This window comes from Typopeltis vanoorti, chromosome 5, assembly GCF_054136105.1.
Source record: "Typopeltis vanoorti isolate ZY-2024b chromosome 5, IOZ_Tvanoo_1.0, whole genome shotgun sequence".
Taxonomy (NCBI): Eukaryota; Metazoa; Arthropoda; class Arachnida; order Uropygi; family Thelyphonidae; genus Typopeltis; species Typopeltis vanoorti.
In genome coordinates this window covers 118309566-118335981 of record NC_143553.1, presented here as the reverse complement: position 1 = coordinate 118335981, position 26416 = coordinate 118309566, and the positions used below count along the sequence as shown (strand labels likewise).

The window sequence follows — 26416 nt, the reverse complement described above, 5'->3', positions numbered from 1 at the left end:
TCAACCAGCTTGAGTCCAAGCATAACTTGTATATGGATAGACAAACAAAACAAATCAAATAGATGGTTATGCACTTGAAAATAAATGCATTTTGCAATTTACACAAACTAAAGTATGAACAAGGACAGTGAATACATACAGATATTTGGAATTTAAAAAAAAAAAAATCATTATTTTGAAACTATTCATCAATGCTCAGGTCTTGTTCATTATACATAATAAAGCTTAACAGTATAAGTTTATTAAACTCACTAATATTTTGCTGGTTTTCTACCCAGCATCATCAGAGCACAATGATAACTGTGACAGGCACACAGCACCAAACCAAATAACTGTAGAAACAATTTAAACTTAAGTGGCAGCTAATGTCCTTACATGGCACCCTCTATGGGTCATATAACTACAAAAGTTAATTCAGAGAAGTCCAGTTATTAGGTCTTTAAATGATAGTCTCACAAATCTTTGGTAAATTAATGCAACCATACTTGAAGTTTGGAGAGTACTTCATAGTTGATCCTGATTCTAAAATGAGCCTCTCAGATCTGTAACAACTTCTATGTAATAAAGATGTTTTTCGCCATCTGATGCTATCTGAAGGAGTATCCAGAGCATGGTGTGCCAATCCTGACTTGCCATACAGATGATCTCAGATGTAATTTTTATGTTTTTCAAGGCATATGTTAACTGATCTACCAGCCTGTCCAAAGTAGACTAACTTGCAGGCACAAGGAACTTTATACACTCCTGGATGTTCAAGAGGATGTAAACAATCTTTAGGAGAACGTATAAAAGTAGCTAGTTGAATGAAAGTTCGAAAGTAATATGGAAATATAAAACATTTCCATATGGTAATATAAAAAAAAAAATTATATGGTAATATAAAAAAAAATAGTTCTTTGCATATTTGAAAAGAACTATTTTTTCTGATGTATCCTTACATATGGAATGGTTTTGCCGTGATCCTGTGTGTTGGGTGTAGGAGGGGATGGGGTGCATGTAATATTTTATCTCTTTTATATGGGCTGTAACCACTGGCTAAAAAGATCTAGGAGACTATCATTAGACCTAATAGCCAGACTTCTCTGAATTAACTTTGTAGTTATCTGATCCATTGAGCATGCTTACACAAGGATATTCGGGGTCAGTTACAATTTAAATTGTTTTTACAATTACTTAGCTGCATGCCTGCCATAGTTATCATTGTGTTCTGATGATACTGGGTAGAAAATAGTGAAATATTAGTGGGTTTAATAAATGTATTTTTTCCTACTTGGTGTTAATTGTATCATTATATATTTTCAATCTATTTTAATCTATTTATTTAAGAACAAAAAGAAAAATAAACATTTAAAAAAAAGTTTACCCGCTTACCATATCCAATCTTAAAGAAGGCTTCACATATGAGAGCAATAATAAAGAAAAATTATCATGAGTTTCGATATAACACTCATTTGCATAATATTTTAAAAGAAAGCACATTTATATTCTCAGTTTAAATAATTTTCCTGAATATTTCAGTCATATACACATTCATATTGAAATTAATATTAAACAATGGTTCACATTTAATGTAGAGAAATACTTAATAAACAGAGTTATAAACCTCTCAATACAGGAATTACTGTAATTTTATCTATTACAGTTCTAGTGAACACAGATAAAAATACAAAAGAATATTGTATACAATAAACTATTTGTTTTATTCATGAATGCATATTTCCAACTGTCATATTCCACTGCATAAGAGTGGTGCAAAGAATGATGTACATAACTATAAATATATCAGTACCTCTGGAATGGTGACGAAGATTTTGGAAAAGTTAGTAAGAGACTGCATATATAATAGGTTGACAGAGAATCTTTGCAATGAATAGCATGGGTTTACTAAGGAAGGTCATGTTTGAGCAACTTGCTTACATTTTATAATGTCATTGTTGAGTTAGAAAACAGAAATGAATGCATTACAATACTTATGGACTCTGCTAAAGTTTTTGACAGGATTTAGCATAGAGGGCCTACATAAATTGGAGGATTTGGAATTGGATTATAAAGTGATAGATATCAAAATGTGGTATATGGAGAGGAGAAGATGTTATTCTACAAGATTTAAAGTGACCAGTGGTGAATAACAATGGACCAGGAATCAGTCCTTGGCCCATTGTTATTCAGTCTTTACATTAATGATCCTGGAAAGGATTTAATATTTTATTAAATATTGAAAATTGTTATTATTATTATTACGGCTTGTTTAGTTTTTGTTTAGGAGTGTCCCATATTTTAAATATATTGGCTATTTTAACTCAAAAAAATTATATATATATTTTAGGGCATTATGAGTGAGTATTGAAGGCAATTATAGCAGAATAAAAGAGGAGGAAAAAATTTTGTACATACCTTGTTTTGATACTAGGATGTCTTCAAATTCCATGTTTCTGAAGGTTGTTTATAACAAATAGGAAGGGAACGTGTGTGCGTGTGTGAGGGGTTTGATGTGGAAGAATAAATTGGAAACCCGGGTTTACTTTAATAATATATATATATATATATATATATATTATTGTGTTTAAGGGTGCTTTTTTTGGGGGAGGGGAGAACGTTAACGGGGTGCGAACCGTTTCGGTCGACTGACCATCATCGGAACATTTTAGGAATGAGTGTAGGGCTATGTCATGACTGCAAGTTGAATCTGCCCAAAAAGGGCATTTGTTGTCGCTAAATGGCCAGAGGTGTGGCCTGATTTGTAAGTTGTGGATCGTCCAACATTCGGAAATTAAGTAGGGTCAGTGGACGTTCATTGAGTTTTAATCGCATTTTATGGCAATCGTTTCGGATATTCTAAGCATTGTTTCATCGTCTTGTTTGTCTATGATTATGGCCTTGTCGATTTGCAGGATATGTTTCAGTTCAAGGGCATGAGCTGCAATTTCTGTCTTCCCTGTACTCTGTATTTTATTTTTCTTTTTGATGTTGCAATGTTTATTTGTGTTTAGATGTTCCAGAATTGGGATGTTGCAATCCCAGAAGTGCTCTTGTAGTCTAGTCCATAAAGACCTAATGGTAGGGCCAGTGTAGGTGATGTCACAGTCTTTTTGACAAGAAAATTTGTAGACAACGTTGTGGTGTTCGCATATTTCTCTGTGTGTGAGAGATTTAGTGCGTTTTAGGAGAGTTGCTAATTTTTGGTTCGTGACGAATACTAGCTTATAGTCCGTGTGTTTGAAAATGTATTTGTAGGCTTTATATGTGTTTTGGATGTATGGCAATTTGATGACCATACATGTAAGGAAGTCTGTTTTGGTTGTATTGTTGTTATGACAGGTTTATGCCGTATCGTTCGTGTAATTTATTAGATGTGTGGGATAGATGCGATTTTTAAAAACCTGTGTTAAATACTTTAATTCTGTGTTAAGATAATTACTGTTGGTTGAGAATTTGTAAGCATTGATAAATTTTGATAGGATGACTAATTTTTTAACGGAATATGGATGGTATAAATTGAAATGGAGGTAGTTTCCAATATGTGTGGGTTTGTGGAATATCTTCGTAGCTATTTTGTTCTTGGTCCTGATTAATGTCAGGTTTAAGAAATCGATGGATTTGTTCTGTTCTGTTTCCATGGTGTATTTTAATCTGTTGCTATAATCACTGAGGGATGTTTGTAAAGCGGTGATGTGCGAGGGTTTACCAATGCATCTGCCATAAAATGTGATGCTGGGGAGGGGTGAATAAAGGTTCCCATAAGTAAACCCCCCCAAAAAAGCGCCCTTAAACACAATAATATATATATATATATTTATTTATATATATATTATTAATATAATAATATACAATGAGAAAAGTCTCATTGACTATGTTATTGTTGATAGTGATGTTTTCTCCCTGGTGCAGGACACCAGAGTGTACAGAAGGATTTAAAATTGGAAGTGATCACTATTTAGTCTTGAGCAGGATAAAACTGAATTTCTATTGAAAAGAATAACATAAGAAAGTTTTAAAGCAAATAAACGTTGAGCAGCTCTAGACTAAAACTGTAGACTAAAATTCACAAAGATTATTGAAGAAAAAATGAAAGAGTTTGAGAACAGCAACAAAACCTTGAAGAAAACTCTGATTGATTCAGCCAGAGAGGCATGTGGAGAGGTTGTCTGCAAGGATAGAAAAATTAGAAAAAATGGTGGACACAGGAAGTTAAAGAGATAGTGAAGGAAAAGAAGAAAGCATATCAAAAGTTCCTGAAAAATAAGTCAGCTTGTGCTCTTAGAGAATATAGAGACAAATGCTAAACACTGTGTAAAACTAGCTAAACAAAAGTCATGGGAGGACTTTGGCAAGAATATAGAAAATAAATATCAAGAAGGTGGCAAAATATTCTGGAGGTTGTTGAAGAAGCTTAGGAATGGAGGAAAGAGTGCTGTAAAAGGAATTAGAGATGATAAAGGTGAAATGAAAACAGGAGAAAAAGATATCCTTGAAGTATGGAGTAATTACTTTGAAAAACTGCTAAATGAAACAAGCAGTGATGACAGCACAGTGATAAAAAACACTGACCAGGCATGCAGTCAGGAATACATATCCATACTTGAAGTAGAAAAAGCCATCAAAGTGTGGAATGGCAGCAGGAATAGATGATATTCAACCAGAAATGCTGAAATATGGTGGTATAAAAGTCTCATACCACCTGCACTGCATAGTTCAGAAAGCCTGGACAGAGGGACGAATTCCTGATGATTGGAGCAGAGCTCTCATAGTACCCATATATAAAAATGGAAATAAAACTGAATGTGAGAATTACACAGGTATTTCCCTACTGAATGTTCCTGGCAAGATCTATACAAGCATACTTGAGAAACGGTTGAGAAGAATTGTAGAAGAAAAGCTTGGTGAAGAACAAGCTGGATTCAGGCCAAATAGAGGCTGTCAGGATCAGATCTTCACTTTATGACAAATAGTTGAGAAAGCATGGGAATATAACAAAGATCTGTATTTAAGTTTTGTGGATCTGGAAAAGGCATATGACAAAGTGCCAAGAGAGAAGCTATTCAATATGCTAGAGTTAATGGTGTCAATGGGGCATTATATATATTATTATTATTATTGTTCCGGGAAACTCCAAGGAGTCGACAGACTCATCGAGGGAGGCCCTAACATCATGTCAAGAACAACTATTCAACATTCACACAGTATCTATCATACCTTGCCTTGAACTCATTCACGGTCGTAGCACCCATAACAGACTCTGGAAGCTTATTCCACTCATTTACCACTCTCCAAGTAAAGAACCTAGCTCTAACACCCTTGTCAACCACGCTCTTGCCCAGCTTCCATGCATGGCCCCTAGTCCTCCCACCACCAGTCATATTTTCAAAAATATCTTCTGGATCAATCTTATAAAAACCCTTCAGTAATTTGAATGTCTCAATCATATCACCCCTCCTTCGCCTATCGTCCAATTTCTGCAACCCACAAATCTTCAACCTATTCTCATAAGGTTCATTCCACAGACCTGCTATCATCTTGGTCACTCGTCTCTGCACCCTCTCCACTTCCTCCCCATCACGAAGAAACCCTGGTGCCCATAGCTGGACACAGAAGTCCAGATGGGGTCTTATCAAGGCTTGATACAGAGGAACAACAACTTGTTCGTCACTGCATGTTAAAGTATTTTTCAGAAGCCAAGTGATTTGGTGAGCTGTTTTGGTTACTTTTGCAATGTGCCCCCTAAACTTCAATTCCCTATCCACCAACACTCCCAAATCCCTGGCCTCATCAATCTCCTGGAGTATGGTTCCACCAATGCGATATACTGCTGCTATTCTTTTCACCCCAAAGTGCATAACCTTACACTTTGCCACATTAAATTGACATCCATTTTTCCTAGCCCAGTCCTCCAAACTATCCAAATCATCCTGTAAAATTTTGACATCCTGTGCACTCGCAATTGCTCTACCCAACTTTGCATCATCAGCAAACAAGTGAACACTTCCTCTCAGATCCTTTCCAATATCATTGATGAACAAATTGAAAAGCAGTGGTCCAAGAACAGAGCCCTGTGGCACTCCACTAGTCACAAGACGTCTTTTAGACTCCACTCCTGAATAAACCACTCTTTGATATCTCTCCTTCAACCACCCTCTTATCCATCTCACCAACCCTATATCTATACCCATCTGCTCCAGTTTACTGATTAGGGTTCCATGTGGTATCCTATCAAAGGCCTTGGGAAGGTCCAGTAGTATCACTGTAAACCCATTACCCCTATCCAGTTCAGCCACCACTGTGTTATAAAACGTGAGCAAGTTACTGAGGCATGATCTACCCTTCACAAAACCATGTTGTCCCCCATACAATATCCCATTTTCATGTATCCAATCCTGTATTCTTTTCTTGACTAATTTCTCTAAGACCTTGACAATGATTCCTGATATGCTAATCGGTCGGTAATTTACAACAGCAGTCTTGGAACCACCTTTATGCAGTGGAACTATTTTCCCCTCTTTCCACCCGCTCGGGACTAACCCAGACCCGAGACTCAAATTAAACAAAATGGTCAAGGGTACTGACAATTCTTTAGCTGCTTCTCGTACAACACGAGCTGGTATACCATCCAATCCCACAGATGTATTGACATTGAGGTTATGCAATAGACTACTCACCTCCACTTCATTAACCACAATTCCCGTATAATCTACTGGTTTATTCGTTTCTGCAATGTCACCACCTGGATGATATACTTTTGCAAAGTGCTCACTCAGTAACTCAACTATCTCAACTGATTCAGTTACCTCCCTACCATCGGCATTCTTTAAAATCAATCTGCCATGTACATTTTTCCTTTTACTTGCTACATATCTAAAAAACTGTTTAGGATTCTCTTTAGCCTGCATGGCCAATGTTCTTTCGTAATCCTTTTTTGCTTTTCTTACCACACTCGTCACCCTTCTGGCCTGCGCTTTATACCGTTCATGTGCCTGCCGGTCACCCTTCTCCTTAAATTCCCTCCATAGTTGTTTATTTTTTTGCAATTCAAGCTTAATGGTGTTATTCATCCATTTAACCCCTACTTGATTTATTATTCGGACTCTAGGTATACAGTCAGCCATTGCTTCATGCAAGCACTTCTTAACTACCTCCCATGCACTATCAACTTCTAGTCCTTGCAGTTGTACATGCCATGGCACTGAACCAATCAAACTCCTAAGCTTGTCATACTTTCCAGCCCAATAATTCCACATGTACCCTGTCTTAATTGAAAATTCTACACCTTTAGCCACCTCCCAAGTTAAGACCCTATGATCACTCTCACCGATTGGTGGCAACGTGGTCATATTTGTTACAGCCAAATCCTCAGATGTAATTACTAGGTCAAGCACTCTCTGACCCCTAGTATTTTCCATTACATGCTGTCGCAGATAGTTATCCCTTAATAACCGCATAAAATCCAGTTCCTTCCTCCCGTGTGTCCTCTCCTCACTCCAATCAATGCGACCATAGTTGAAATCTCCCATAATAATCACCCTCCTTCCACCCATTTCTTCTATTTGCTTGTGCATACTGTCACCACCATCTTTTCCATCACCTGGTCTATAGCAGCACCCAATTGTATATTTAGTTCTGCTAGCCACAATCTCACACCAAATGGCCTCAAATGTGCTCTTTTCTCTATCCTGCAATTCAACTTCTATTCTCCTTGGCTGGAGCTCATCAGCTATCATCAACAATACTCCTCCCCCCATTTTATTATCTCTGTCATTCCCGAACACACTATACCCATCACATTCAATCCCACTAGTTATATCATCTACAGACAGCCATGTTTCACTAATACCTATAACCTGTGGTCTGGAAGTGCCAACCATGGCCAAAAACTCTTCCTTCTTGTTCCTAATACTCCTAGTATTAGTGTACATGAATTTAAGACCCCCCATTAGCCCCAACCCTACCTTGATGCCTTATATTAACTATCCCACTCAGATTTGTTGTCCTTATTTGCTCTGGCATATTATATTCATTCTTACATTCAACTGCCTCCATAAGGACTGCATATCTACGCCCCCCCTAACAAATCTAGTTTCCCTGAATTTGCACATCCACTACATTCAGCAACACTTTCTCAAGTCTTCTTACACCGTAACCATTCAAATGCAAGCCATCCATCTTATATAGATCCTTTCGCCCATCAAACTCACTCCACACATCCACAAATTCCACACCACGCGTCATACATAACCCACGCATAAAGTCATTCGCAATTATAGCCCTCCTTTTAAACATTTCATTGTCATACCGTGGCAAAAGACTAATCATTCTAACTCTCTCAATCTTTTCTTTTGCTACCTCAAACAATTCATTCAGGTCTTCATATAGCAATATAGCAATGCTTAGCTGTATTTGAGTTGTAAGTCGGCAGTTAGAAAAGAAGGAAGTACAGGAGGATGGTGTGATGTTAAATCTGGTGTGAGACAAGAACGTACATTATCCCCTCTGTTATTCATTATCTATATGGATCACATTATGAAGGAAAGTGGTATTAAAAAACATGATATCAGAATTGGAGATGTTAATGTCAGCTCTTTGCTTTATACGGACGATGTTATACTTCTAAATAAATCTGCTACAAGTTTACAAGAATCCCTGACTAAATTGAATAACCATCATCATCATCATCATCATCAAATTCCTGCCATGTACCCTCAAGGGGTGTACAGGATATGACAGTACTACATGAAAAAATTACATCATTACTAACTTCCTATCTACAATTTTCCTCCAAATCAGTCTGTTACTTGTCAAGACTCCAACATTATCAGATCTTATATTTCTATCGTCTAAGGCACTTTGTACCGTATCAATCCACCTATATCTTGGTCTTCCTCTGGGTCGTTTTCCTGCCAACCTGGCAGAGAACACTTGTTTTGCTAATCTTTCCTCTCCCATTCTGTTTAAGTGACCATAGCACCTGAGATTAGCTCTGCTAACACATTCCTGGATGCTGACAATGTCAAGTTCTTTCCTAATATCCTCATTTTTAATATGATATTGCCATTGATGCCATCTGTTCACGCCTCTAATCTTTCTCAGGACTCTCATATCTGCGGTCTCTAGTCTTTGGTCAAGTGTTTTACTTCTGACCCAGCTCTCAGATCCATAAGTTAAAATTGGTTTGAACACTGTCTTGTATACAGCTAATTTAGTGTTCCGAATAATTTCTTTCTTATTCCATATGAATTTATTCAATTGACTTCCCACGATACCAGCTTTGCTGATTCTGTTGTCTATTTCTATATTTAGTTTACCATCTTCAGTAAAAATTGTGCCTAAGTAGCTGAAATGTTTTACTTGTTCCACAGGTTCTCCATTCACAACACAGTTGACATTTTCAATGATTCTGCCTATTTTCATTGTCTTTGTCTTTTTATTGCTGACCTTCATACCATATCTATTACAACAGCTATTCAATTTAGTCAGAGAATCTTGCAGACTTTTAGAGGTTTTATTTAGAAGTATAACATCATCTGCATAAAGCAAAGAGCTGACATTAACATCTCCAGTTCTGATATCATGTTTAATACCACTTTCTTTCATAATGTGATCCATATAGATAATGAATAACAGATGGGATAATGTACATCCTTGTCTCACACCAGATTTAACATTAAACCATCTTCCTGTACTTCCTTCAATTCTAACTGCTGACTCACAACTCAAATAAAGACTAAGTATTGCTTGATATAATGCCCCATTGACACCATATAACTGCAGCGTATTGAATAGCTTCTCTCTTGGCACCTTGTCATATGCCTTTTCCAAATCGACAAAACTTAAATACAGATCTTTGTTATATTCCCATGCTTTCTCAACTATTTGTCGTAAAGTGAAGATCTGATCCTGACAGCCTCTATTTGGCCTGAATCCAGCTTGTTCTTCACCAAGCTTTTCTTCCACAATTCTTCTCAACCGTTTCTCAAGTATACTTGCATAGATCTTGCCAGGAACACTCAGTATGGAAATACCTCTGTAATTCTCACATTCAGTTTTATTTCCCTTTTTATATATGGGTACTATGAGAGCTCTACTCCAATCATCGGGAATTCGTCCCTCTGTCCAGGCTTTCTGAACTATGCAGTGCAGCCACTGTAAGACTCTTATAACACCATACTTCAGCATTTCTGGTCGAATATCATCTACTCCTGCTGCCTTTCCACATTTCAAGCCTTTGATGGCTTTTTCTACTTCAAGTATGGATATGTATTCCTGACTGCATGCCTGGTCAGTGTTTTTTATCACTGTGCTGTCATCACTGCTTGTTTCATTTAGCAGTTTTTCAAAGTAATTACTCCATACTTCAAGGATATCTTTTTCTCCTGTTTTCATTTCACCTTTATCATCTCTAATTCCTTTTACAGCACTCTTTCCTCCATTCCTAAGCTTCTTCAACAACCTCCAGAATATTTTGCCACCTTCTTGATATTTATTTTCTATATTCTTGCCAAAGTCCTCCCATGACTTTTGTTTAGCTAGTTTTACACACTGTTTAGCTTTCTCATATTTGTCTCTGTATTCTGTAAGAGTAAAAGCTGACTTATTTGCCAGGAACTTTTGATATGCTTTCTTCTTTTCCTTCACTGCCTCTTTAACTTCCTGTGTCCACCAGGGAGTTCTGATTTTTTTTATCTTTGCACACAACCTCACCACATGCCTCTCTGGCAGAATCAATCAATGTTTCCTTCAGAGTTTGCCACTGAATCTCCAAGGTTTGATTCCTGTTCTCAAACTCTTTCATTTTCTTTTCAATAATATTTCTGTATTTTAGTCTACAGTTTACATCTGAGAGCTGCTCAACTTTTATTCGCTTTAAAACTTTCTTACATGTTATTCTTTTCAATATGAAATTCAATTTTATCCTGCTCAAGACTAAATAGTGATCACTTCCAATTTCAAATCCTCTGTACACTCTGGTGTCCTGCACCAGGGAGAAAACATCACTATCAACAATAACATAGTCAATGAGACTTTTCTTATTCCTAGCCTCTTCTCTCCATGTGAATTTGTGCACATTTTTATGTTGGAACATGGTGTTAGTAATAACCAGTCCATGTCCTGAGCAGAAATCCAACAGATATTTGCCATTATTATTAGCTTTGCTCTTTTCTCAAATTTTCCCAAAATATTTTTGTATGTCTCACAATCATTTCCTACTCTGCTATTTAGATCCCCAACAAGGACCAACTTTTCCTTTTTCATTGTGTCAGTTGCTTTTCCTAAAGCCTCAAAAAATTCCTCCACTTCTACCTTAGTAGAACCTTCTGTGGGACCATAGGCACAAATAAGTCTCATTGTCCAGTTCCCCATTCTTATATTTGCCCACATTACTCTATTTGAGACTGACTGCCATTCAAGACGATTAGCCTCGTATTTTGTGTTGAATACTATGGCTACTCCTTCTTTTCCTTGATTGTCATTGCCTGAATATAACATTTTGTATTTATTGCTCAGAAAGATCTCACCAGTTTTGGTCTTTTTTGTTTCAGTCACCCCTATTATGTCGATCTGGTACTTATCTAATTCCTCAGCTAGCTCCATTTCTTTGCCATTCAGGCTTCTTACGTTGATAGTACTGATCTTTAACTCTGGTGATGTTGAGTTGGGGTTTGTTTTCAGATTTGTTCCAGTAGCTGACTTTTCGCTGTTCGCCCTGGTTCCCTGGCGAAAACAACGGGGGCCTTGTTTAACCGGGCGACGCCCCAGCCGGCATGAAATTTTGTCATGTTGTACCATCGAATAACATTGAATAACCATTGTAATAGTTATGGTATTAAGGTGAGCATTAAAAAGACAAAGACAATGAAAATAGGTAGAATCATTGAAAATGTCAACTGTTGTGAACGGAGAACCCGTGGAACAAGTAAAACATTTCAGCTACTTAGGCACGATTTTTAGTGAAGATGGTAAATTAAATATGGAAATAGGCAACAGAATCAACAAAGCTGGTATGCTAGGAAGTCAAATGAATAAATTCATATGGAATAAGAGAGAAATTGACCAAAGACTAGAGACTGCAGATATGAGAGTCCTGAGAAAGATTAGAGGTGTGAACAGATGGCATCAATGGCAATATCGTATTAAAAACGAGGATGTTAGGAAAGAACTTGACATTGTCGGCATCCAGGAATGCGTTAGCAGAGCTAATCTCAGGTGGTATGGTCACTTAAACAGAATGGGAGAGGAAAGATTAGCAAAACAAGTGTTCTCTGCCAGGTTGGCAGGAAAACGACCCAGAGGAAGACCAAGATATAAGTGGATTGATATGGTACAATGTGCCTTAGACGATAGAAATATAAGATCTGATAATGATAATACTGGAGTCTTGACAAGTGACAGACTGATTTGGAGGAAAATTGTAGATAGGAAGTTAGTAATGATGTAAATTTTTCATGTAGTACTATCATATCCTGTACACCACTTAAGGGTACATTTTAGGAATTTGATGATGATGATTAAAATAAACCCATGTTTCCAATTTATTATTCTGCATCAACCCCCCCAACACACACACACACACACATGCTCCCCCCCCCTTGTTATAAACACCTTCAGCAGAGACATGGAATTTGAAGACATCCTAGTATCAAAACAAGGTATGTACAAAATTTTTCCTCCTCTTTTATTATGCTAAAATTGCCTTCAATACTCATCAATAATGCCCTAAAATATATATGTAATTTTTTTTGAGTAAAAATAGCCAATGTATTTAACCTAAGGGACACTCCTAAACAAAAACAGGCTATAATAGCCGTAATAATAATAGAGTTTAAGAGGAGTAGCATGGGAATTTTCCCAGAAACCATACCTAATTGAAAACTGTATATTTTACTGATAATAAAAAAAAAATAAGCAGGATAATGAACAATGCAACTGATATGCACTACTTGCAGAATTGTGTGCTGGAAGTGTGTACATGTGAAAATGGCTATCAGTTCAATGTTAAGAAAAGTAAAGTTATGCACTTTGGTGTATGAGATATCCAATGGCATATTATATTGGCAAGATTTAAAAAATAATAATAATAAATAAAAATACAAGATTTATAAACTCAAGGAGCTATACAAGCTCATCTAGAGCAGGCTTTTATAAACACCCATGCCCACAATGGGACTCAAACCCACAACCTGTTAGTTGGAGAGTAGGTATGCTATTCGCTTTGCCACCTAGGGTGCCATTATGCTAGAAGAAACTCACCAGACTCAGGATCCTGGAGCTTTAGTAAATAGGAAGTTTAAGTTCAAGGATCACACAGCAAAGATTGCAAATACAACTCAGAGAATAACTGCAATCCTGAAACAAGTCTTATCATGTAAGGATAAATCATTTTGCATCTTTCCAAGGCTTCAATATTACCTCACTTGTACTATTATGTTCGGATCTGGTCTCCTGGTTTCCATGGTTATGCAAATACAGTGGAGATGGTGAAAAGGAGAGTGTTAAAGATAAGATTAGGGTTGAGGAATAGAGACTATGAAGACTGATTCAGAATTTGTGGAGTGCAGACACTAGTAAAAAGGATAAAGAGGGATGATATGACCAAGACTTACAAACTTCTGAAAGGATCATACAGGATGGAATTTTTCATTTTATGGAGGGTGGGAAGAGGAAAAAGAGCATCCATGGAAGCTGAGAAGCTAGATTTTTACTCTCCTAGACCAGCATGTGACTGGAATGGCATGCCTTTGGCAGATGTGAATATTCAAATTCAACAGACTATATGACATGGTGTGAGAGTGATATGTGGCCTCCTTGGATGAGTTCCTGCCTACCTGGGGGGGGGGTCTCTTGTAATAAATAGTAATCATATACACAAGCATAATATTATGAAAATAGTATCAGCTTATTACACAAAGCACTTAGCATGCTTTTGGAATCACATACACACATTAGCATAAATATCAAGTGACCAAAGTAAATATAAAAAACAAATTCTTGAGCAATGATGTCCAAGTAGATATGATGATCATGTTCAGCAGCAAGAACAGTGTTATCAGAAAAAATCAATTTTTCCTTGAAGAAAGTTTTTATAATTCAATACTGTTGGGAAGGGAGGGAGAGGTAACTCCTGGTGAATGTATTTACTTTTGGGTCGGTTTTCTGTAAACAGGGAATCCAAAGATCCATCAGAATGGCTGTAATCAAGGTATCAATGAAGGGCAGACTGGTGTTTTCTTTCTTCTAAAGTGAATTAGATTCTAGGATGTTGGTTGTTTAGAACTGTAAGGAAGGCAATGAGAGCATTCAAGCCATGCAGCCAAATCAAGAATATATCATCTACATAGCATAGCCAAACAGCGAGTCTGTGTAAGATGGAATACAGTGCTTGTTTCATAGGTCTCTATAAAGTAGTTAGCAAGGGGGAGGGACATGGAAAGGAGAAAGCAGAACCCATAATACTAGCAAGTACTCCTGCTGTAAAAGGATATCTTCCTAGTTACCAACTAGACCTAATAGATGGTAGATGACCTACATCACTTTGTGAAACACTACCACCTAGCTTAGTGGGACATGAAGTGGCTGTTGCCACGTTGGATCCAGAGCAGGGATTTCAGTTTCGTTCCCCCTCCAATCTTCAGACATGCAGTGTAAATGATACCCTTCAAGGACATTTCAAATACCTTGGAGCCCCAGAACTTCTCCGATTTTCAGATAGTGTATGAGACCAAACCTGATGGCAATGTGTTTAGGAGGTTCCTGTTCAGCTGGTGCATAAACTCTCTGCCATTTATATTGCTGGATCATGCTTGGAGGGAGACTTTGTTATAGTGTTGGAAGTTTTCCTACTTAGTTATACTATAAATTAAAGATAACAAGAAATTATATACTTGGTTTAATCTTTTATCCAAGTGTAAGCAAACAAAGTTTGCACCCGAAGTATTTTCAGGACTGGGGCAACTCGTTTATAGAAGTTAATAACTTCACACCACTTGTCTTAGTATCCCATAATGCAAAACACATATCTATCCTTGCAAACATGTATAATGCTATGTATTATGGGAAGGGTCACTACCCAGACCGGATTCCTTTATTGAGGCCTCATCAATAAATAGCCCATATGCCAATTCCAAAAAAGGTGATCAGTGTCTATCATGAAACTACTAACATATTGCTCTCACTTCAATGTTGTCTAAACCAATGGAAAGGGTTATTGACAGTCAACTTCTTTGCTGTCTGCATCTGGAGAGCAGTCAATTCATCAGTGACCACCAATATGAACTTTTCTAATCATAATCTGCAGCAGATTTCCTTGACTACATCACTCATCACTGGACATGTGCCATGAAAAGGACCGGAGAAAACTGTGTTGTTTCACTTGACATTTCAAAGGCATTTTATAAGATTTAGCATTGAGAGTCTCTCAGCAAATTACTATCTTTTGGTCTGCCCTTCTCTCTTTGTAATTGAATTTCCAGTTTTCCCTTGGGTCATTTACTGTATGTAATGATGGATGGTGTTTTCTCTTCAGATTTTTATATATATATATATATGAGAAACAACCTTCTCTCACTTACCACAACCCCCATCCACAAATTTGCTGATAACTGGTACTGTCCAGTCATGCCACATACATGATAAACCTTATGCTCAAACATAATGCTCAAAGATTGTCTACAATAGATGTACTAAACACTGATCTCTCCACACTATTCTTTAATGGAAAAATAACAACTTAGTGTTACCTTCAGTGCTTCCAAACACAGATTTTTTTTTTCCCTTGCAAAAAAACTTATCTTAGTGTTTTCCTCCCTTAGCTTGACAATGCTCAACAGTCAAGATCAGATCTCTTTCTCTTCTCAGACTGATTCTTAATCCTAGCTTTTCCTGGCATAATCTCATGAATTCTATAGCATCCAGGTGTTCTGCTTATAGTCTGCCTTCCTCCCGTTGTAACTGAATTGCCAGTTTTTTCTTGGGGTCATTCAATGCATGTAATGGTGGAATGTGTTCTCTCTTCAGATTTTTCCAACTTCTTCCATTTATCTTTTATTCTGTTTATCTCAGTTTGGTAAAACAGCCTTCCCTCTACAATATTCCCCAAAGATTACAACCTCCAGCTGCTATTCAAAAATGAACATCAGCAGATTATAATAAGTTTAGTTTAATCCTTCATCCAAGTGTGAGCAAACAAAGTTTGCACCTGAGAGTATCTTCAGGACTGAGCTAAGGTGGTGCAACACCAAGGCAACTCATGGCAAAGGTGGAGAAAGTTATCATCACTCCTATCTCAGTATCTCCCATAATGCAAAGCAGATCTCCTTGTGGATATGTGTAATGCTATGCATTAAGGCAAGGGCCACTACCCAGACCGGTTTCAACCTTTATTGAGGTCTCGTCAGTGGGAGCCAGGCCCAGTAGTGGAGACACCAAGGCAGAAGCAATGAGAGGTCATCCCCACCTATAAGAGTTGCCAAAAGGTGTACAACCTTATTATTAAATTACTCCGGATTCAGAGAAAGATGTTGAGAGTAATCTGCTGATGAGATAAACTCTCGTCAGCAGATTACTTTCTGTTAATCTCAGCACACTATAATAAATTTAGTTTAATCCTTTATCCAAGTGTGAGCAAACAAAGTTTGCGCCTGAAAGTATCTTCAGGACTGGGGTAAGGTGGTACAACACCAGGGCAAAATCGGTGCAAAGGTGGAGCAAGCTACCAACACTCCTGTCTCAGTATCTCCTATAATGCAAAACACATCTCCTTGCGGATATATCTAATGTTATACATTAAGGGAAGGGCCACTACCCAGACTAGTTTCGACCTTTATTGAGGTCTCTTCAGTGGGAGCCAGGCCCAAGTTGAGATACCAGAAGCATTAGCAGGTCATCTCCACCTATAGGTGGAGATGACCTGCTAATGCTTCTGCCTATAGGTGGAGATGACCTGCTAATGCTTCTGCCTGGTATCTCAACTTGGGCCTGGTTCCCACTGAAGAGACCTCAATAAAGGTCAAAACTAGTCTGGGTAGTGGCCCTTCCCTTAATGCATAACATTAGACATATCCGCAAGGAGATGTGTTTTGCATTATAGGAGATACTGAGACAGGAGTGTTGGTAGCTTGCTCCACCTTTGCAACGAGTTTCCCTGGTGTTGTACCACCTTACCCCAGTCCTGAAGATACTTTCAGGCGCAAACTTTGTTTGCCCACACTTGGATAAAGGATTAAACTAAATTTATTATACTCTAACCAAGTGAAAAATAAACTTTCAAAATCTCAGCACACATATGGTATTTATTTGCTAATACGCCTTGTAGTATCATGTCTGGGAGTGATATAAAAAAAATTTTTTTTTTATATCTATAAGCCAGGAGGTGACATGTTAAGGAGCCTGTGAAGGGCTTCATCTGTGTGCTGGAAGATCAAAATCCACAGGACAGCATGTGGAACAATACTTAAGTACAGATGTAAATTTCTGTCTGTAATCATTATGGTTTAGGGCTACAATAGTAATACTAATGTAGCATTAATAATTTAACAGATAAGAATAATGCTAATGTAGCATTATCCTCTCGGTCGTCAAGAGGTCAGCATTTGGCGATGCAGCTGAGCTCCTGTTCTAGGAATGTCTCTCCTAAAAATGTCACCTCCTGGTATGCAGAAATTAGAAATCGAATAAAACTGTACAATTCCAAATTCCCCCAACACACACTCTGGATATACTATATGTGTTGCCAAAAATATGTTCATTATGCTCAACTGTGGATGCCAGTGATTTGTCCACTTAGAAATTAGCCAAAGACTTAAAGTGCTCTCCCAGTACACTGGTTACATCTCTTCACACATAACAGAAACTCACCTAGTTTAAGTCCAGTGTAGAAAACCTCACACCAACATAATGGTCAGTTTTGAGATCTTTGTTCAACAGTTCTTCTGAAAGAATCTTTGGACCTTATCAAGTAGAATTTCCTCCTGATATGTCAGCCTTATTTCAGTTAACCATGAACTCAGTTTGGTAAGGAACTTTTGCAAAGAAATGCAGGAGACAGCCCTGGGAAATCTGCTTTCTCCCCTAACTACTTATACAGAACTTTAAAAAGAAAGCTCTAGATTCTGTCCCACAGTGATCTGCCATTTCATTATACTATGCAAACAATCTGTTTACTATTTGGCAATAAAACAAACAGCAGGAAATAAAGCAAAAGCAGATTGAAATAGTGAACTCAATAAATATCTGGGAGAAATAATTAAAAAAGCAACCATAACTTCAATATGGAAATTTCAGCTGGAACAACAACAGGAAATATTTTAAGATTGTCCTTTTGCGTGTGTGTTTATTTTTTTTACTTTGGGTTTGTTAAACATTAAAGATAACAAGAAATTATATAGACGTTTTAATCCCAAGGAAGCAAAACAATGTTTTGTGCATGAAATATATTCATGTCTGAGCTACTTGTATATATAGAGGTTAATGACTTCACATTACTTGCCTTAATATGTTTCCCATAATGCAAAGCACATCTTCTTTCTAATGTGTAAAATGCTATGTATAATGGGAAGGGCCACTACCCAGACTGCATTCGCCCTTTATTGAAGTCTCATCAGTGGGAGCCAGACCTGGGAGAGATACCAGGGTTAAAGTAATGCAGGTCATATATATCTCATATACAAATAGCCAAAAGGTGCTTGACCTTAGTTCTGGGTAGTGGCCCTTCCCATTATGCATAGCATTTTACATGTCTGAAAGGAGGTGTGCTTTGCATTATGGGATACATACTAAGGCAAGTGAAGTCATTAGCCTCTATATACAAGTAGCTCAGATGTGAATATATTTCACGTGCAAAACATTGTTTTGCTTCTTTAGGTAAAGGATTAAAACCAAGTATATAATTTCTTGGTATCTTTAACATACCAAGGTAAAAAACTTTCAACATCTTTCTCTCATCCAAAGATTTTTATGAATAAGGTCGAGTACCTTTTGGCTACTCGTATATATGATATATATATATATATATGACTTCTGCATTACTTCAAGCTTGGTATCTCTCCCGGGTCTGGCTCCCATTGATGAGACCTCAGTAAAGGACGAATGCAGTCTGGGTAGTGGCCCTTCCCATTATGCATAGCATTTTACACATCTGAAAGTAGGTGTGCTTTACATTATGGGATATATACTAATGCAAATGATGTGAAGTCATTAGCCTCTATGTACAAATAGCTCAGATGTGAATATATTTCATGCACAAAACATTGTTTTTGCTTCCTTGGGTAAAGGATTAAAACCAAGTATATAATTTCTTAGTATCTTTAAAATATATACAGTACATAAAGTTATCAAACTGTTAAAAAAAGAAAGATTTACAACCAATGGATAACCTAACAATTACTATGTTGCTGAAACTCAGAACATTATTAAAAGATGGATAGACTGAAATAGCACAGTGAAACATGGAAAGTTATTCTGAGAATAACATAGGCATATATAAAAGACTAATAAGTAAATAAGGAAACAAACAAAGGTAGCAGATATTGCAATAATAATAAAAAGACAGTAAATGACATGAACAGGACAATAATACCTGACAACAGATGGAGAAAGAAAGAAAAAAAGTAATGGAATTGACATCAAAGAGTGGGTTATGATTTGGAAACTTTTTTTTTTAAATTTAAGCGAAAATAATATTAGGAAATTCTTCCTGAAAGAATACAATAACTTACAGTGACAGTATCGACTCCTACTGTTGCCGATTCACTTGCTGGAAAGAAAGTTGCTAAGACTAACATTTTACACAGCTGAGTAAATAAATACATAGCTCCTGCTTGCATGCATTTCCAGAAAGCTCCATATTCTGATCTAATAAAATAAAATAAAAACAACAGTTAACTTTTTTTTTACTCTTTTCAATATTAATCTGTAAACAAATTTAACTAGACATGAACATAGAACCTGCAGTAATAAGTTTTTAAGCTTTTCCTTTTTTCAATTTTTTTTTCCCCTTCCCAGACTGCAATTTCAGTTTTCTAAAAGAACCACAAAAAACTATTCTCTCATCGTTGTGGAATGAAATCTGGTCAGGCATGGTGTGTGAAACAAAGTGCCTTATTGTTTTAGAAGTGATTTACTACTAGATGACAGCAGACATCTAGTAATAAATCTCTTCTAAATCGTGTTGTTTAATAAGAGTGAACAGAGTCCATAAGAAATTAGTACCACTAAGAGTCAGAAAGAGGTTGAGAAGTAGATTGTGTAAGGACATGAAGAGGATGCATACAAAGTGAGGAAGTGATCACAGCACAGCAAAGTGAGGTAGTGCAAAATGGTGGGGATCATAAGAATATAAATGAAAATCATAGTCAGGATCAGGAAAATAGGGATGGTCAGAATGAAGAGAGAAGTGCACTATAGCAAAGAGTGATTGTGTTGATGCCAGTCACATGCCTATAAGGAAAGAACTGATTTCTGTGAAGAACTGGAAAGTTTGCCTACAGTGGTGTCAGGAATAATGTGACTGGATGTTGGAAGAAAAAAAAAAGTCATCTGGTCCAACAGGTCACCTTGGTCCACTCCTACAGTTGGCAGAGAGTTTGGAGGGAGCCCCTTAAAGCAACAAACCAGCTTGCTTTGTAAACACAAATTCAAGTTCTGGAGGTGGTGTCATGGTGTGGGGAATGTTCTATTGGTATGGAATGAGTCCCCTGATATTGCTGGAAGGTGTCTTCAAACAAATATCTGAACATGTTGCTGATCAAGTCCATTCTTCAATATTGAGTTTTTATCCAGCAGTTGACTGTTGTTTCAGGGATCACAATGCTACTGTCCAGCACACAAGTTTTGCTCAGCAAGCACAACAGTGACTTCCACTATCTTCCTTGGACACTAAAAAGCCCAGATCTCAACCCCCATTGAGAATGTATGGGATCTGTTAGAAAAACAGATCTGGAAGCAAAGTCCTCTTCCATCAAATTTGAGCCAGTTAAAGGGCTGTCTGGTGAATGCCTGGTATGTGGTAGATGTAGATGCAATTCAACACCGTGTGGAATCTATGCTAAACTGTATATGTGCTATAATTCAGGCTAAATGAGGTCCAACACAGTATTAAATAAAACTTTCTAATTCAGTGGCTAGTATGTGTGTATATATAAAAAATCTGCTCTTACTGACCTCCTCCACTCATATGATAAACCTAGCACTGTTCAAACATCTGAAGCTTCAAAATCATCTATAATAAGTGTCCTAAACAGAGATCTTCACACCATCCTGGCAACAATAACAGACAGTTTTGATGTGTTTTGCTTGTTTTCTGTGAAGAATCAGAAAATTCATCTGCAGTGATTTCAGGAACACAGTGAATGAAAGTGACATTATAAAAAAAGATAATGATAATACATTTGATAATGCTCAACAGTCAAGACCAGATCTCTCTCATTCTTCTAGAACTGACTCTTACTTCTAGCCTCTTTACTGACATTATCTATTTCTACAGCATCTTCAGCTTCCAAAAGAATACTTCAGCTTCCGAAGTAACGTCTTCCACTCAAGACGTTACTTCTTTCTTGTTCAGTTGCTTACTTCACACAAATCTCAAATCCACCCAACCTTGGAATACTGTTCTCATACTTGGGGTGGTGCACCTAAGTCTTCTCTAAAATTCTTGATGCAGTCCAGAAGAGAAAGAACAGTTCAGTTGAATGATGACCCTCTCTTATAGACTCACTTCAGCCACTGTCTCATAGATGATCAGTTTTCACGCACTCTTTCTTCTATAGATACCTCCATGGACACTGTATAGCAAAACTAGCATCCATTATGCACCTGTTTCCGCTAAGCCTACAGGAACATGAGTAGCAACTACTCAATATCATTTTTACAGCAATACAAATACAAACTCACAGAACCTGTTACTTCCAGTAGTCTTTTATTCCATCTACTTTAGTTCTATGAAACAGCCTCTGCCATGAAGTATTTTTCAGGGACTACAACCTCCAACTCTTTAAGGAGAATAGAATATGAACAGATTACTTTGCTCTTTACTCCAGCCCACACACAGCATTTATGTGTTATAAGTTTTGTGGCCTCATGTGTGTGAAAGTGATATATATATATATAGCGATAAAGGGGTGGTTTTGCCAGAATCACAATATGTCAACTTAACAGTCAAGACCTCTTATATCAGGAGAACCAATATTGAAGAGAGAAAAGTTTATATATATATATATATATATATAAAAAGGTTTAATGACTATTACCGAGTTTTTTTTTTTTTTTTATAATATTCCAACCGAGTAAAAATGAATTTTGAAAAAAAAAAAATATATACATATACACACACACACACACATAAACTTTGCTCTCTTCATCTTCATATCTTGGCTGATTTGTAATGGCTTTCTTATATATATAAGCAATAAAGAGGTGGGTTTTCTAAAATTACAATAGTGATAGTTTTTCAAATGAGTTTCTAGGAAATTGCCAAATTCTGCTAGATAAGTTATGCAAGTCAAAACATAACTCTTGCAACTCAAAGTCACATATTCACAATGATCTTTCTAACTCAATTTTAAATTAACAATTCTCAAATCCTAAATTAATAGTTTGTACAACAAGCTTCAATATAGCTTGCCAATAAAGAAAAACTTCTCTTTGAAACTGAACTGAAAATAAAGTCATTCTGTCATTTGACTTGTTTTAAAAAATGCACAAATGAAAAATCTGAAACATTTCCATGTGTTTTAGATTTTTCACATTTCTATAGCATGTGATGAAGATAAATATAAATACATGTTTTTTCTCTGCTTTGTTATTAGGAAATAATATTTATAGATAAAGAACCTTATCATTTCTTAATAAACCGACAATTCTTGTTTTTCCTTTTTAGCAATATCACTTAGGTACACATAAGATACATATCTGATATTTATTCTCTGTGCCTTTTCCAAAAAAAAAAACATTTGGCAGCATATCTTTATCACCAATCAACTTACTACTTGCATACAATTTTACTGTTTTTGGCCTGTTCCAACTTTGCACTCTTCACATCTTGATTGATTTGTAATAGCTGTCTTATAATAAAGCAACATAATTCACAAAATGTAAGAAACTATCCTACAACTTTCTTCTCTTTCAGCTTTCCAATGCTTATGTTGTTATATCCCAATTTTTAATAGCATTTCATAGTCAACCGCAAATTAAAATCATAAGTAAATCTGCACATTGTATATTACTTATATCACAGTACTAACATTTCACCAGAAAATAAAAGTATATTTTTACTAAACTGCTTAGAATATATATAAGATAAATTTTGTAACTGTCTGTTATCTAAAAAGTGAAAATGATACAAAAGCAATAAGAAAAGTTGTTTCTTCACACAGAAATATGTCTTTACATGTTATGGCATATGCTGATACTAAAGAGCACCAGCTGTTATAATTCTTATTATCTACACAAAACCAATAGCAGATTCGTGTCCTAACTATGGTCTAACTATGCATTTGTAATTTATTAATTAATTTAAGCTATTCAAAATCAATGTCAAAGTATCAGCCATTCTTACTCATATACTGAGTTTTATTTGTTTTTCTTAATTACAGCAAATTTGTTGAATTAGTTGTATTTAAAACCTTAATCCTGTGCATACTGCAATCGTGGTAAATCTGTCTCTGTGGAGACAGATTTACCATGATTATTTACCAGAGTATGCAGAAATTACATCCATTGGCCTTGCAAAGGCCCAAAGATACAACTGTAATTTGTAGAAAGTTGACTTTTCTGCTTTTAATTTAAAATTAGATTTAAATTTCTTGAAAGTTGATTTACAATTATTGCATACTTCGGTATACTGACAATGAAGCTGGAGTTTTCATCTCAGGTCACTTGAGCATACTTTTTTTTTCTTGGACTATCTTGGCATGCTTGGTATTAAATGGACAATTGATATCTATATCTTTATCTCTAATGGATATCCATTACAGATAAGTTTCTTTATCTATAAATGGTAATTGATATCTATATCTGTATCTATAATGGATATTGTGAGATAGAGGTGAATGGAATCAAATACTTTGTGGGATGTTGTTATAGACCAGGTTATATGGATGGTGGTGATAATGAAATGTACAATCAAATTAGCCAAGTAAATAAGAAAAGTGTGATCATTATGGGTGATTTTAATTATGGCAATATAGACTGGAATGATGAGATAGCAACTGGAAGTAAAGAAAATGAGTTTGTTGAGCTTTTGAGGGATAACTACCTCAGAACAGTACGTAACAGAGGGCACACGAGGATTGAGGGTCTTGGATTTGGTCATCTCATCAGAGGATGTAATTGTAAATGAGGTGTCAAATCATCCACTAATTGGTGAGAAAACGGTATATGTGGAACTACAAGGGGGGGGGGTGATTATGAAGAGCTCAGGAGACAGCTTGTGGGTGTAGCGTGGAATGAGGAGTTAGCTGGAAAAGAGATCAGTGCAGCTTAGGGGATTTTCAAAAACTGTTTAGTAGATGCAATGTCTAAATATATTCCAAGGGTGAGAAGGTTAAATAAGGTGGATGTGAGATGGATGAATAAAGAGATTAAGCATGCGATACAGAGAAAAAGAGCATTGTGGAAGCAGCATAAGAGAAGTGGAAATAACCAATTCCGTGAGGTCTACAAAGAGGTATGAATAGCAGTTGGCTAATGAAGCCAAAAAGAATCCTAAGGAATTCTTTTGATATGCAGCCAGCAAAAGAGAGAATAATTATGGAAGGATGACATTGATTGGAGAAAATGGTATAAACACAGCTGATGCAGAATGTGTGGTGGAGATACTTAATGAGCAGTTCATAAAGATCTTTCAATTTTGTGAATGTGACTTCATGGAGGGATTGAGAGCAGTTGATGATGGGGAGGAGAGACTGACTATAGGTGAGCAAGAGGTGTTTGGAGAGTTGAGTAAACTAGATGTTAATAAGGCTGTGGGACTTGATAATATATCACCACGTGTTCTGAAAGAATGTGCCAGGGAGTTGACATCTGCCTTGACATATTTTTTTAATATGAGTCTTGCACTTGGTCAAGTTCCTAAGGAGTGGAAGGAGGGCGAGATTGTGCCACTTCATAAAGGAGGTGATCGAACTCAAGCATTAAACTATTGGTCTATCTGTGTGTCAGGCGTTGTGGTTAAGTTGTTGGAGAAGCTTGTGAGAACTAGGATCCAGAGTTGGGTTGATAACAATGGTCTTATCTTTGATGGACAGCATGGATTTACTAATGGGAGGTCATGTTTTAGTATTTTAATAATCTAGTTACTTATTACAATAAAGTGACTGCTTCCTTGGACAGAGGAAAAAGATACACAGTAATATACTTGGATTTCCTAAAGGCTTTTGATAGAGTACCTCATGATAAGTTGACAGTCAAACTAGAGCAGATGGGGTTGGATATTAGATTAGTGCATTGGATTGGAGACTGGCTAACTGATAGGTATCAACAAGTTGTGTATGGGGGAGCGATATCCAGGAAGAGGAAAGTCACTAGTAGAGTGTGTCGGGTCTGTTTTAGGTCCATAGCTGTTTAACTTGTATATTAATGATATAGGTGAGGATTTGGATGCAGATATTTTGTTATTTGCAGATGATGATGCAAAGTTGGGACGAACCATGAAGTGTAGTGAATATGTTGTGGCCTTACAGGAAGACTTGAATAGATTGAGTGATTGGGCATGGAAATGGGGATGTGAGTTCAATGTTGCAAAATGTAAGGTTTTAAAATTTGGAAAACAAAGATGGGATGCAGAATTTATGCTTGGTGAGAATATATTGTTGGAGGTAGAGGAAATAAGAGATCTGGAGGGTGATAGTGGATAAGGTTCTAAAATTTAGGGGACACATCGCCAAAATTGTGAAGACAACACAAAGGCTTCTGGGAATGATGCAGAGTACACTGAAGTGTAGAAGTAGGGAGATTCTTGTTCCGTTGTATAAGGCTTTGTTTAGGCCACAATGGACTATTGTGCCCAGATTTGGTCATCGGGTTTTCAGAAGGATGAAGAGATGTTGGAAAGGGTCCAAAGGAGACTGACTAAGGTAGTTTCTGATCTCTGGAATGTTGAGTATGAGGAAAGATTGAGAAGATGTAATTTGCAGAGTCTGGTGGACAGGAGGAAGAGGGAAGATATGATAGAGACCTACAGAATGGTAAGGGGTTATTATAGGATCAATGTTGGAGAAGTTTTACAGAGAATAGTGGGAGAACCAGAGGTCATCCCTGGAAACTGTATAAAGACGGTGTGAGTAGGGGAGTGAGAGGCAAGTTTTTTTCGTGCAGAGTTGTGAATGATTGGAATGCCTTGCCTGAGAATGTGGTGTCTGCAAAGAGTTTGAATGTGTTTAAAACATGGTATGATGAGCTGTGTGTGTGTGATAAAAGGACCTCCCAGATGAGTCTTTGA

The 26416-nt window shown here is 36.8% G+C and overlaps 1 protein-coding gene across 3 annotated transcripts in view; it reads right to left on the bottom strand.

Annotated features, from left to right (window-relative positions):
* LOC150106748 (BOS complex subunit TMEM147) overlaps positions 1 to 26416 on the bottom strand; it is a 95462-nt gene that overhangs the window by 53047 nt on the left and 15999 nt on the right. For all 3 annotated transcript variants that reach the window (XM_090392683.1, XM_090392685.1, XM_090392684.1), the window contains exon 2: positions 19698 to 19833. In XM_090392683.1, coding sequence (XP_090248809.1) covers positions 19698 to 19833 — 136 coding nt within the window. The remainder of the gene's footprint in view (positions 1 to 19697; positions 19834 to 26416) is intronic.